At 42.6% G+C, this 13,975-nt stretch overlaps 1 protein-coding gene across 4 annotated transcripts in view; it reads left to right on the top strand.

Moving 5' to 3' along the window:
- daam2 (dishevelled associated activator of morphogenesis 2) overlaps positions 1 to 13,975 on the top strand; it is a 112,519-nt gene that overhangs the window by 63,280 nt on the left and 35,264 nt on the right. For all 4 annotated transcript variants that reach the window (XM_031321346.2, XM_031321345.2, XM_035994468.1 and 1 more), the window contains exons 4-5: positions 1,407 to 1,481; positions 6,024 to 6,118. In XM_031321346.2, the coding sequence (XP_031177206.1) occupies positions 1,407 to 1,481; positions 6,024 to 6,118 (170 nt within the window). The remainder of the gene's footprint in view (positions 1 to 1,406; positions 1,482 to 6,023; positions 6,119 to 13,975) is intronic.

The following is a 13,975-nucleotide window of genomic DNA, read 5'->3' on the forward strand; positions in this document are numbered from 1 at the left end:
GTAGATATTTTGTTCACTGTATAAGTTATGTTTATTTCTTCACTGTTTGACTCCTAATACATATGAGAAGTGTTTTAGACAGGAGATTGGCTTCACTTTTATTGCTGTGTGTGTGATATCAATACATATCTGTGAGATTCATGTTCCGTTTTATTTATTTATTTGTTTTTATGGTCCTACAACCTTTTTTTTTAACATTCAAGTGACCTCACTGCAGCACAAATATTCTAATAGCCCAGTTTTTCCTGAAAAAATGGTGTTTATAGCTTGACTGTGGACAACAGGGTTGATGTTTTACACGCTTTTTTAGAAAATAAAACCAGACGGACCAGAGGTTGTCAAAAGTCCATTAGGGCTCAAAAGTTACGCACTTAAGCTTTAATGTAACCACTCTCTAATTAACCTGGTATGTCTCTCTTTGATCAATTCAAAAACCATTAACTGCTCTTGGCAAGCGCTACTGCAGCCTCTGTGTCAACTGAAAATGGCATTGGCGGAACGGATACATCCCTTGATACTAAGAGGTTAGGGTAAAACAAAACCAAACAACTCTCCCATTAGCAAATTAAGAAAACGGCAACACAATGCCAGGCTGAATAAATGAACGGAAAGTCGGGCTGACTAGGGGTGGGACAAAATATAGATCCGGCAATATATATCGTTGTCCTCCTTCGTGCGACACGATAATTGATACGTTGGCGCCAAATGTCGATATTTTAAGTAATAAAATAAGTCGCTTTAATTAGATTTTACCTGCTCCCAGCGTCGCTACTTCATGGTTTCTCGAGGTGGCGGTCAACACGTGAATGAGGTAAACTTGAGCATAATAAGTTGGAGAAGAGTTTTTTTTCCACTGGATGGTGGACAGCAGTTTGAGGAAAATGACAGATGCCCCAGCCACGTTAAAGTCCAAAGTCTGAACCCATAGTTGCTCTGTACTGTAGTTGTGTCATTTTAATCTACAGACTGAAAAACCAGTGCTGCAGAATTGTGCTGTTTTCTACAGTTTGGACCTGCATTGATTAAATGGAGACAACCTGAACTTAACCTTTTCACAGGGATTTTGGATTCATAGTTAGACCGATATCGTGATGTACCATTATAGGACTGCTGTATCGTGATATTATCGGTATTGTAAGCCACGTATCGTGTATCATATTGTGAGGTACCCTGCGATTATCGCCCCTAGGGCTGACATTATCATCCAAGGCTTCAGCCACTAGAGGATTAAGAATATAAACACATGCTTAATGTTTGCATCACTGTGTCGGTGACTCTGTGTAAGTTACATTGGGTTTCTAAAGGTGCGATTTACTTGCCCTTGCTGTTGAACCAGCAGAGGTCATGCTGTAACATGTTTAAAGTGATTTTAAGGTGACTCAATCTTTGTTTGTGTCCATGCACAGGAGCAAGAGGACCCCAACAAGCTGGCTACCAGCTGGCCCGACTACTACATTGACCGCATCAACTCCATGGCTGCTGTAAGTCAAACACATTGTGTCAATGTCTATTCGCCTCTGTTGCAGTTGCCAGAGGAATAGATATCGCTTCCAAATGTTAATATCCCTATTACAGTATAATTCACTTTGCTGACAATCTGACCACTACTCCTAAGAGGTCACTGTTCACTCAGTCATTCACTCATTCTTTCTCAGACTTCTCTCGTGGCTCACTTTTTATCGTGTCCCTGCTGACTGCCTGTTATATTCGCATGACCACATTCCTTCGCTGTGACCCCAGCATTCACACACACACTGTGATGACAAACAGGCCATTAAGACACTCAGCAGTTCAGTCAGCGGGAACGACTGTCAAAGGCAGGGAGCTAAGCCAGGATGACAATACTCATTATTTTCCAGCCAATGGCTGCCAATAAAAACAGCATGATACCATCACAGAACTTTATTCTACCACAATCTCGGTATCATTTTAAACATTACTGCTGTTATGGGAGTTGTATTATTTAATTGTACATTAGGCCACTGACCAGTTTGGGCCAGTGACCTCTGACCCTGGACCCCGAGACCTTATGTGGACGACAAGTTGGCTCCCAAATGTTTGGAGAGCATAAAACATGACATTTTAAGAGGGACTCTTTAAGGATGACATGTATGCATGACATTTAGAGAATAGCAAGTTATTGGTGGAGACAGTCTTCAGCCTCTCATGTGAGTAATGAACATTTCAACATTCCAACAGCTTCATTTCTTTATTCATTTAGTTTTTTTTCATCTGGCGAAGCAGACAAACACTTAAAATACATTTACAAGTCTTTCCAGGACATGGATCAGATAAACTGCTCAACCATAACTTACACAGACCAGCATAAACATAGGGCCAAAATGTAATGGCATTTAATATCTGTTTATTGCCATGTCGTTTGTTTTTCTGGCATATACGTCTATAGCAACAACCCATGTTGAAGGTTGCTATTTATTTACAGCTGTTTTTGTTTACTGGCTCCACTCAGGGGATGAGAATAAGCTACTTTTGAATGGTACCTGAGCTCAGTGTTGAAGTCTGGAGAAACAATTTTACTGACATTCTCTTAAAGACTCAGACAGCATGCGCACACACACACATGCACGCAAGCACGCACACACGCACACACACACACACACACACACACACACACACACACACACACACACACACACACACACACACACAGACACACACACAGACACTCTCACACAGGCATACACAGTATTTTAAGTGTAGTCAAGAGAAAGTGCTGATTTGTGAGTTGCCAAGAATTTAAAATCCACCAGGGCTGCAGCGGTGCCTCTGTGCTATTAGGTGTCAGACACGCTGTCAGAGTTATGTCTCAGCCTGTCTTTTTCTTTTTTACTATATCTACTGCAAAACAACCTGAGTCTGTAAGTCATTTTTAAGTTGTCTACAGTAAAGTCTTGACATAAAACGTGTAACATTGTGCCAGTGTGATGAGATATGTGCATTCACTTGTCCCAGACATTTTCTAGAAAGTCTCAGTGCAAACTAATATTGGACGTGTTCCAATAAAAGACAAATTGAACAAAGTGTATTCACACAGAATTGGTTTAGCTTGCATAAAGATTATTAAACATTTAGGACTATAATATATTAAATAACTTGAGAAAGATATATATATTTTTTGCAGTCTCTCTTCCCCGTTTTGCACAAGCAGTCTCTTGTTCAAACACCACTCTAGCACAGTCTCCCTTATTCACCCTAACCCGACGACCAATTTCCTTCCCTTCCTGAATCATTCTTTCACTTCCACTATCAATCTTCCATTTTCTCCTCCGCCGTGCCCCAGACAGAATCTTGACGAGAGCACGTTTTAACATTTGGAGGTGCTTTGCTCGTTCATGACTTCATGTCTTGGCTCCCAGTGCGAGCGCACCAGGGCCTTCCACAGTAGCTGAGTTATGGATGAGCTCATCTATGCGTTGCCGCCCTGAGAGACAACCAGCAACTTGATGTTCATTCATAAAACCATGTCAGAGCCCTGAGGTTGTTCGTTGGCTGCAGAGTGATAATTCAAACCTCCTTGTGACTAGCCTTGCTGTGTCCAAGCTTCAGAGCTCCCGCCTGGATAAGGCTCTCTGCAGATAACCAGAAAAGGAGATCCAAAACAGAGGCAAGGGGAAGGGCCTCGTACTGTATATGCCAATGATGTAAAGAAACACAAACTACTCACTTTTGCAGCTTCTCAACCACTAAATATTGACTAATGCAACAAATCGGCATTACAAAATGCTTTCATGTGTTACTTTTATTGTTGTTACTGTAAACTGATTCAACTTTTTTTACAATTCAAAATGATGCACATTTGTTTTAGTACATTAAAAACGATACCAATAACTATGCAGCCCCAAACTCATTGTTTAGGTGTCAGAGCTGTTTTGGTTCCTTCTTACCGCTCTTTAAATGTGTTATCTGTATTATATGTTATTATACGTCTGGATACATTTCAAAACTATTAGAACTCCAGCTGTAACTATTTAAATATAGCTGTTAAATCAGCTTGTTTCCGATCACATCCTTCCACTTAATTTCAGTTTAGTTTCTAGCCACATAGGAACAATAGGGTAATACTGTTGGTAGTTTTCCACGCATATTTTGTTAGCCTAATTAGGTTTTGTGCCTCAGACTTTGCATGACTATTTAAGTAAAAATGATGTTGTTTGCCTTCATTTATATTGAACAAATTGGTTTTATTTGGCGCATCAGTGACCCACATGGTCCTAATTAATGTTCTGATGAGCTGCACTCATCACGTCAGCCTTCAAGCTACTCACACGAGTAGCTTGAAGGCATCGTTCTGGCTCTGGGGGGCACTTCCCATAATAAGGATTTAGGGAAGTACCTTCTGCTGGTTTACCAACTGACTATAATAGTATCCTTATGTGCATGTTGGCCACAAGTTCGAATGAGCTTACAAATAGCAGATGCAGGAAGGAGCCATTTGGCGAGACTCATTGACACGATGAACTGGCTCGCAGCACGACCAAATCATCCACTCTCCCAAGCACTTGTTGTGTCCAACTTCCCATTGACAATGAACATATTCCTTTAGAGAAACAGGAGCCAGAGCCTTTTACTTCTTGGCACAGGGTCCATGAACCATCTGGACTCGAGGCTCAGTCGACACGATGGATGTTTTGACTGCACTGTTTCTAGATTAAACACGCTCACACACTGGACGAACCAGAGTTGTTGTTAGGTAGTCAAACATGGGGTCCAGCTTCAGTTAGCCATGTAGGTGCTATTGGTCCAAAACGTCCTGTCTTGCTTTGGAATATTTACACCTAACTTTGTTTTTTTTGTATTTTTCTTTTTTTTAAGGACTGGAAAACAGGGTCATATTTAAGCAAATATTTGTTCAGGCAAATGAATGGGCAGTCACTGTGACTAGCTTACTCCACTGCTGAAACGCACACTGTTTGAACCTTAGCACTTGGCAGCGAGCTGCCTTGGAAAAAGCCTGGAGAGGCTAAACAGAAGCCCTGTGGCCCTGACTAATGGGAGCACAGCGGTTCTTTGATGTTGCTGAGTGGAGCCCTCAAGTGATGCAGAAATAAATTAACACTACTACCGGTCTAAGTGTTTTTTTTATGATTTGTTGTAAGTTTGATTGGAGCTAATTGTCTGCATGACTTATTCTGGCATGTTCAAACGGTTCTTTATAAGGAGAATGACATTGGAAGGGGGGGGGGCTACTAATGAGGCTCTGATTATCTGTGATGCTAGGACTAATTGAAGCAAACACATGTATTTGCAAAAAGGAGGAATCATGTGCTGTTTCTGTTTTATAGCTGCCAAATTAAGATTGCCATTCTGGTGTTGACCCAGTAGAAACAACGAATGAAAGTGAAAAATACAGAACTCTTGCCTGTAGGTAGCTTGACCAATGCCACCTGCTTTAAAGACCCAGTGTGTATTTTGTTCATTATCAAAATCTGTGTTGTCCGTTCACAATCTTGTCCTTTTTCATGAATATTTACCACCACCATCAATTCCAAGTATTCCTCTTGGCTTGAAATGTTACATTTACATTCACATGAACTGGGGTAGACGCTCCATATTCATGCGCCATCTTGAAATACGTTAGCTGCTAAGCGACATACAGGACATACTGCTCCGCCTTTTGCGTTTTTGCTGTCACATGATAAACTCACAGGTGCTGCTAATGCTGCTAATGGGTATCGTAGCTTCCCGGCCCTGGCAAGTTTGAAGAAGGAAACATGGAGGACCACACCTATTCAAAATCCATATTTCAGGAACAGGAGTCTTCTTCTTTGCCCAGAAGAAGAAAAAGGAGATTGAAAAGAGCAAGAGACACGCTTTTTGAAGCGTGAAGGCTACCGTAGCTGTAATACGTACTTTGAACTGCGTGGCGCGAGAGAGTTGATTGCAATATATGATCTCAACGCTAGATGGGAGAAATTCCCACACATTGGACCTTTTAAAGCCATAATTTAGCAATTATTATTATTTGTGCTCTAATTTCATTTAATTTCTCACCCTTTCTGCAGATGCAGACCCTGTTTGCCTTCGATGAGGAGGAAATGGAAATGAGGAACAAGGTGGTAGAAGATCTGAAGACAGCACTTCGGACTCAGCCAATGAGGTAGCGAATCTCTCCATCCAACCAAACCGTGAGCTTTTTCCTCGGCTGCAGGCAGGGCAGAGCTCTGCATTGCTCGGTTTTCCTTCAAGTCATGCATTCCTGCTATTACATATCGGCACATATTAGATCCAGTTAATAATGTTACATGCTACAGAAAAGATTTACTTTCCATATAGTCTGTCTCTCACGGGAGGATCACAGTAAAAAAACAAAACAACAAGTTTTAATAACTTCCAATTGAAATGCACCCAATTAATAATATTTTAAGATTTACCCTTCTCATTTTTTCCCCTGACATGGTCATCAGCAGCTGTTAGGCCTCACTCATCACCACAAAAAAACAAACATTCAAGGACATTGGACAGCCCACTAATACAAACTGCCTCCCTCTCCCCATCAGCAGCTCCTTTAAAGCTGTCCATCAGCCTGTGCCAGTTGTATGATGCAGTGGTCTGGACCAAAGCAGGGGTGTTGAGTTTTCTCAAGGGGAGCTATAAAGTGACAGACCAAATGTGCAGAGTGACAAAAATCCAGGGCAGCCTTAGAGTCTGGGTCATGTCTGGGTCGTGTGTGTGTGTGTGTGTATGTGTATGCATGGCTGCGTTTTATCTGCATGGATACAGTATATCCAAACCACTATAACTAGGAACAAGGCTGGTAAGCAGCTGCTCGAGTCCAGACACATGGCAGGAAGTTGCTCTGCCAAAGTAAAAGTCATTTGAAATGTTGCCGCTTCTGGCCCTTCAAATTTCTTGCATAAGCATTCAAATGTATGCATAATTGTACAACAATCAATCGGTTAGTTTGGTAGTTTTGTTAGTTCCTCACCCTTTTAAATCACCAAAGTCAAACTAACCGATAGAGGCAGCGTTTTAGTACATTGCCTAGCCTCCGTGTTGCTACTCCTGTCTGCTTATTCGACCTGGGGGCGTGCCATCCACTGTAGGTGATACGCTGACTATGGATAAGTACCTCAAACAACCCCACATCAAAAAATCTGCTCTGTGGGTGCCTGGGTAGCTCACCTGGTAGAGCGCGCCCATATATAGAGGTTTACTTCTCGACGCAGCGGCCACGGATCACATGATCAAAAATAGTTTGATGAATTTTGACGGCATGTGAAAAGGGAGAATAACTAGCAGAGTTTCAGATGCTGATATTGATGCTTCCTTTTTTAATAGTTTGCAGGTGTTTTGCCACTCTGTGTTTCTGTCTCACTCATCAGCTATTTGTATTATATTCGAGTTGACCACATTAAAAGGCTGTAATGACTCAATTAAGATGATTCGCTAAAGCACCTGCACCCATGCTGCTCACAGAGTGAGTTATTGCTCAAAAGCACACAGATGGTAATAAGTACTGTAGCAGTGATGTGGGTACCAGGTGTGTCCCACAGAATATGGGTGTTCAGGGAAAGCCTGGGCAGTTTTAATGTCCCGTCAAGTCTCGCTTTTGTGACAAATGGGTGGCTAAGGCAACAAAAAAAATAAAATCTATCCGTCTATCCATAGTCAGCTTTGTTTCATGCCTGTCTTTGGATGACTGCCTGAAATGGCCTCCCTCCCTCCTTCCCTCTGGCATTTCAGAGAGGCAGCTGGGTCTGGTTGTGAAGAGGTGCCCTTGTGTCCTCAGCCCGCTCTGCAGGGCCACAGGACACAAACACATGGTGGGCATGCAGGGTGCCAGGCAGAGCGCACAAAAGCAGCGCATTGTCAGCAAGCCATCCACTGTTGGCACTTTCACTCACAGGCTGATTATAAGCCCTTGAAATGACAAGGTGACATGGTTTAGGTCATATGTTCAGCGGTGTGTTAATGTATATGGAATATGATATTAACACCAGAGTAGTCTCGCTTTGCCAGACCTCTCCTCCAAAGGAGTAAAACATGGTTTAATTGATTTTAATTTTCTTTAAACCAATCATGGGCGGCGCTAAGCTCCGCACAGAGCCGTTGCAAAATAGTTGTGCGAGAGAAAACTCAGGTTGGACAGATAGTCTAGCTAGCTGTCTGGATTTACCCTGCAGAGATCTGAGGAGCACTTAACCATAGTCCTCATAAATCCACCGGAGTTTAAAATTCCAGCACAAAGAAAGCGTAAGAAATCGGAAAATACATACATCCGGCGGAATTTCCTGCGGCACCGGAGCAATCCCGAGATCAGGCATCCGCTATGACATGACAATTTAGAAAAGATATTTTCCATTATACAATTCAGTGATTCTGCTACATTCAAGTCAAGCGGGCTTCTGACATGGTCGTTGTTAGTGCCACAGTAATCCCTGGCTTCATGTTACCTTATGTAAAAAAAGATCCTAATGTGTCTACATAATTAGGTCCAGATGCCAAAAATGGGGAAGAGACAGCACTGGTAATGGATCGGTAGTTGGTATTGGTGATATACCGTGAGTTGGGATATCAGAATCTGCATGAGGAGAAAAAATGTTTTTCAAGAAAAGAACAGAAAGTGTAGTGATCAAAGTAGAGAACAGGCAGAAAAACAACATCATTTAGTTGTAACGGTTATTTATTTTTGGCAATAATCAATATTTTTATAATAGCAAAGTATTAAATGACTGTGAAAACGATGTGAAAGGTTGGCTCATAGTGATGAATCTGCAGAGAATTATCAGCAATCGGAACTTCAGAGTGAGTTTCTGCTCGTGTTCAGCTGTCCGACACACAACCGTACTGATCTGGTTCCCTGTCACCGCTCTCAAAACGACGTTTTCGGCCGCAGCAGGCAGCTGTTTGCAGTGAAATCAAGTTTTCAGTGAAATCAGTGAGCCTCGCAGCCCTTCAGCAGCTGCTTGAGAGCGAGAGGCAGCGGGCAGAGGAGGGTGAATCAGACCCTCCTCTGCCCGCTGCCACTCGCTCTCTCTCTTTCTCTTCATCCGCGACGTTGTAGCCTACTCTGGCAGCTGGCTCAAATGAATAGCCTACATATAGTCATCGAACTATAACAGCCTTATCCACATTATCAAAATCATTTAAATATTGAGCCATTACATTGAAATTCTTTTAGATAACAGGAGCCTATAATTTCTGTAGCCTACTCCGTAACAACAGACTACCTGGACGCCTTTTTCTCATCTCTCTCCACACCGCTGTCTTCAGACTTTTGCGTTTTTACCCTTTAGACGGTAACGCGACGGTGGAGTGTTTATAAGATTTCCACTCTGGTGGTTTCACTTTTTTGCGTTTTTAAGCCCCAAAAACGCCGTCGCTGTATAAACGAAAGGCACATCCGATTAAAATATTTTTTCGTTTTCACCCGCGAGCGTCGTTGTGTAAACAGGGCCTAAGAGTTGTTCAGTTTTGAGTTCAGTCAACTGAAGTAAAACCCAACAGCTGGATGCAAGCATATTAGTCTCACTTTGCTAGACCTTCCTCCACAGCGCTGCAGAGGAGGGTCTGACTAGTCCACACAGCATTCCCGGATGGGAGAAAAACTTGCCTCAGAAAGGAACTTGTTTTGGTGGAACATGTGTACATTCAAAACTTGTTTTAGTCGTGCAACAGAAAACTCAGATTGGACAAATAGTCTAGCTAGCTGTCTGGATTTACCCTGCAGAGATCTGAGGAGCAGTTAACCATAGATGCTCCTAAATCCACTGGAGTTTAAATTTACAACACAGAGAATAAGGAAGGTAATGGAGGGGGGCACTGGAGCAATCCCGGAAGTGAAAGATCGTGGATTTAGACTTCAAGCATATCAATCCTGTTGGCTTTAATACGTCAAAGCGTTGTGGCTAATGTAGGAAACTGTGAACTGAGGTAGAAAGGATGATGACATGGTTCCCACAACTAAAATCAAATCGCAACACTTCGTTACACAACAGCTGGACATGGCCTCCAACAGTGAGAGGAGACAGCAGGCAGGTATATTCTTGCTGTGGGCGACGCTGTACCTCATTCGCCGCTTATCAGAAATGATTTTATAGTTATAATTGTTAAACCCATTTAATGACCCAGATGTCTTATTTCAAATATAAATTTCATTAATTATAAACAGCCATAAAACTGAGACATTTGGAATTTGGCTGAATTTCTCTCTCATGTTAATTTACAGCTTATCTCATTTTCTCCGCAAGCAGTTATTGCCTTGGTTACCAGCTGTCAAATGGAGCTTGAACCACCAGACGGTGGTTGTGTGTTTTCTCGCATAAAGCTGAATTCTCAGCTCAAGTGGGCATGTGAGGCCCTCTATGCAAAACACAAAGCAACTACAGCTGTGCAGTCTGGTGTACATTCCAATTTAGCTCCCAGATGTTTAAATATTTACACTCTTGTGTGGCATTTTAACCACACATTCAAGTGTACCTACAGTACATTACATACAGTGAGCACTGGTGACCTAGTGTATTACATCATCTGCACATCTCCACTGATGTTTATTTCAGTGATGGGAAGCATACTGTGTGTGCATTCTTGTATCTTAAGGCACGACGCTCCTCAATCACTGTCATTTCCGTGATGAAATAACTGCAGGAGGACAGGAAATGAAGCTTTCCTGGAGGTCACTGAGGCCATGCTGGCCCAGAATGCACTGCAGTCCCAGGCACATGTCAGTAGAGCATCGCAATGCTTCCCAAGACGGCTCTGTCAGGACAATGTTTCTGCAAATCTCTTCCAGCAAGAATATTGACTTGAGTCGACTGCAGCCGTTCCCCCTTGCTCCTGTGTCAATAACCCTTTGGATGATTTGCTACCACCGCATGCAAATATTATCCTTCAAAACATTGTGCCGCCGGATCTCTCAAAGGTTCTGCTTAACAGAGGGTGAACTTTATATCTGTTTTCACATATTACCAAATACATTAGTGGGGGAGCGGAGTATCACACCTTTTAAAGAGTGTTGGATGGAGCAATGTTTTTTCTTCTCTCAGAGAGCCGATTTCTCACCCCTTGGTACTACTGGTATTTCAGAGGGAAATGGAGAGAAATGAGGTGGGTAGATACAGGCAGGTTTAAAGAGACTGAGCCTGCCGCTGAGGGAGGTTTTTGTTGGAATGGCAATTAACAGATGGAGAGTGGGTGAAAGTTGGTATAAGGAAAGGGAGATGTATTACTTACTCTTGTGTGGTGCATACAATCAGTGATTTATTAAGGTAGATATAATACTTGAAATAAACAATATTTATGAGCAAGTAAAACTATCACACTATTTAAAAAAAAAAAAAAAAAAAACTAAGTAAATGTGTGTGTGTGTGTGTGTGTGTGTGTGTGTGTGTTGGGTTATGGTTAGGGTAAGGTTAAGGTTAGGCATTTAGTGGTGATGGTTAAGGTTAGGGTAAGGGGCTAGGGAATGCATTATGTCAATGACGGGTCACCACAAAGATAGTGAGATGCACTTGTGTGTGTGTGTGTGTGTGTGTGTGTGGAAACATGGTCCACTTCTAAGTCACACACACAAACAGACTTATCCCTGTAGATTTAACAATAAAGCAAAAGTCCAATTCCTCCAGGCCATGATATACTATACACAGATGTGCACTTTGGCTGGTGGTTTTATTGTGATCTATATATGTGTGTGTATGTGTGTCAGTTTGATGCGTGTTGCCCTTTGTTCAGCCCCTTTTTTTTCACCAGTTATATGCTGGGCCTCAATTAAAGTTAAATGTACTTGACTGAGAGCCGTGGTGATATCATATGACCTGTCTTCCAAGCACTGCAGACACCTCGGTCAGATAGTTTAAAGCAGCACCTCTGAAGAACCTACTGGGCCCTTGTCCACACTCTGGCCCTTTTTATAGTTGAACAAGACAAATGTGCATGTGTGTGTCCCTGTGCCTGGGGGTGGGTGAGTGGGTGTTTTTCAAAGAGATGTTAAGTGTGCGAATGTGGTGATTAAATGAAGGGCAGAAGAGGCAGGGGGCACGTGATTGTGTGTGTGTGTGTGTGTGTGTGTTTGTTTGTGGAAGTATAGCATTTTGATAAGTTTGTATGGTTAAGCTTTGAGGCAAGAATGAAGTCACGACAGAGTCTCTTCTGCCACGCAAGGGTCGTCCACAGTTCAAGAAGGCAGAATGTTTTGCCTGTGTCGCTAAAACCTCAAAAAGTCTAGTTGCTTGGAATGAATTTCTGAATTTCAATTTGAGCATCTGGATTGGTTTTCGTCACAGTCCTGCTCATTTAGGATATTTTCTGCCTCTGGTTGAGTGGTTTTACGCTTTTGAGATCAATGGAAATTACAAGACCCTTTTTTTAAAGACTGCTAACTAACAACATTGGCAATCATTTAATAATGTTCTTTTTTTAATATCTAAGGGTTCTATTTAAATTTCAGTCTGCAGCTTACCTTACATTACCTTCGTCCATCCCTGGCCTTGACTCAACACACACACTCACTTTTGTTTAGTCTCATCCCATTCCAAGTTATATTCCTCGCTTCTTTCTTTTGTCTGTCTGAAGAATAGTGAGTGTGAGTGTGTGGTTGGCTCGCTGTCTGTATTGTTCAGCTCTTGTCTGAGCTCTCACTGTCTTGAACGCAACCTCAGCGGCTTTTCAAGTATGCAGCGGTGGTTCCAAAAAAACAAAACAAAAAGGAAAAAGGCCTGCAAGCCACTCGGCTGAGCGTGAATGTCAGCGGCTCCAAAGTCAGAAGAGATGGGATCCATTGATTCAAGTGCTTACTGGAGAGAATATGAAAGATGGGGGAGAAGGGGAGAGAATAATTGGATGTCAGCTTACTCGAAGTACAGTGGATTTGTCACTCTTGAATGTCCTTTGTGGGATGCACGGATATGTGTTTGTGTGAAATGTTGTGCATGTATTGAATGCATCTATCCTCCTACTTCCCCTATACAAGCACCTGTGTAGGGTTCTGTGCACACTGTAGGATGTGTGCATGCGTTTGTACGTGTGGGCACATATTTCTGGCAATCTGTCGGCAAAGCAGCAGCGAAGCAGGCAGCAAGCGAAAGGCTTGAATCCCGTCCACCCTTTTGAACCCACACTCCAACAACAACATCTCTCACCCTCTGCTTTCCATACATTAATCCAGTATTCCAGTATGAAACCTCTCTCTCTCTCTCTGAGGTGGCACCGCAATTCACAGACAGGCGTATGGCTATCGCTGCCTTCTCTGCTGGCCAAAGACTCGTCCCTGACATAAGATGTGTAACTTTAACAATTGGATCAGTTCTGCCTCGCTCTAGTTCCAGTGTCTGTGTTGCATCTAAATCAAGGCATATCTGATGTTTTGGATTTATTTTTCGCCACCTTGGTTTTGAGTCAAGGCCGAGACTGAAACACAAGAAGCGCGTTGTCTGCTGAAAGGTTGCGTGTGTGTTCCCTGTGATTTCAATGCATTGCTGGCTGTATGCATGCATGCATGTAGTATGACCTTCTTGATCTCACCCAGGGGCTGCTGGAGATCAGAGGATTATATGTCTTTGAGAGATTTACTGGTCATGCCAGGTAAAGTGTGTGTGTGTGTGTGCGTGTGTGCTTATGCATGCTTATGTATGCATCTGGTGGAAATCTGGGACTGATTGTGTGTGTATAGGAGAATAATTGTATGATTTACATTCTTTGCGTTGTGTTTTTTTCCGTGCCTGCTCGAGCCAAGACGGCAGTGGGAGGGGATGGAACTTCTGACATCAAAACAATGTATCTGCTACAATGTGTAGCAATACATCTCAACTCTCAGACCCTCTCTTCCCCTATCCTCACTGTCATTTTCACTTTCTGACTCCATCCCTCTATCCTCTGTTCGTCCTCTCGTCTCCTCTCCCTCTGGCTCTTTTGCTCTTTACACAAGCCCTCATTTGTTTGAAATCAGTTATGAGGACTATCAGGAATCTTAGTGAGTGGGGAGGCCATTCACAATACAGCCCACAGTGTGCTCACTAGA

Source organism: Sander lucioperca, chromosome 18 (genome assembly GCF_008315115.2).
Source record: "Sander lucioperca isolate FBNREF2018 chromosome 18, SLUC_FBN_1.2, whole genome shotgun sequence".
In the NCBI taxonomy this organism is placed as follows: Eukaryota; Metazoa; Chordata; class Actinopteri; order Perciformes; family Percidae; genus Sander; species Sander lucioperca.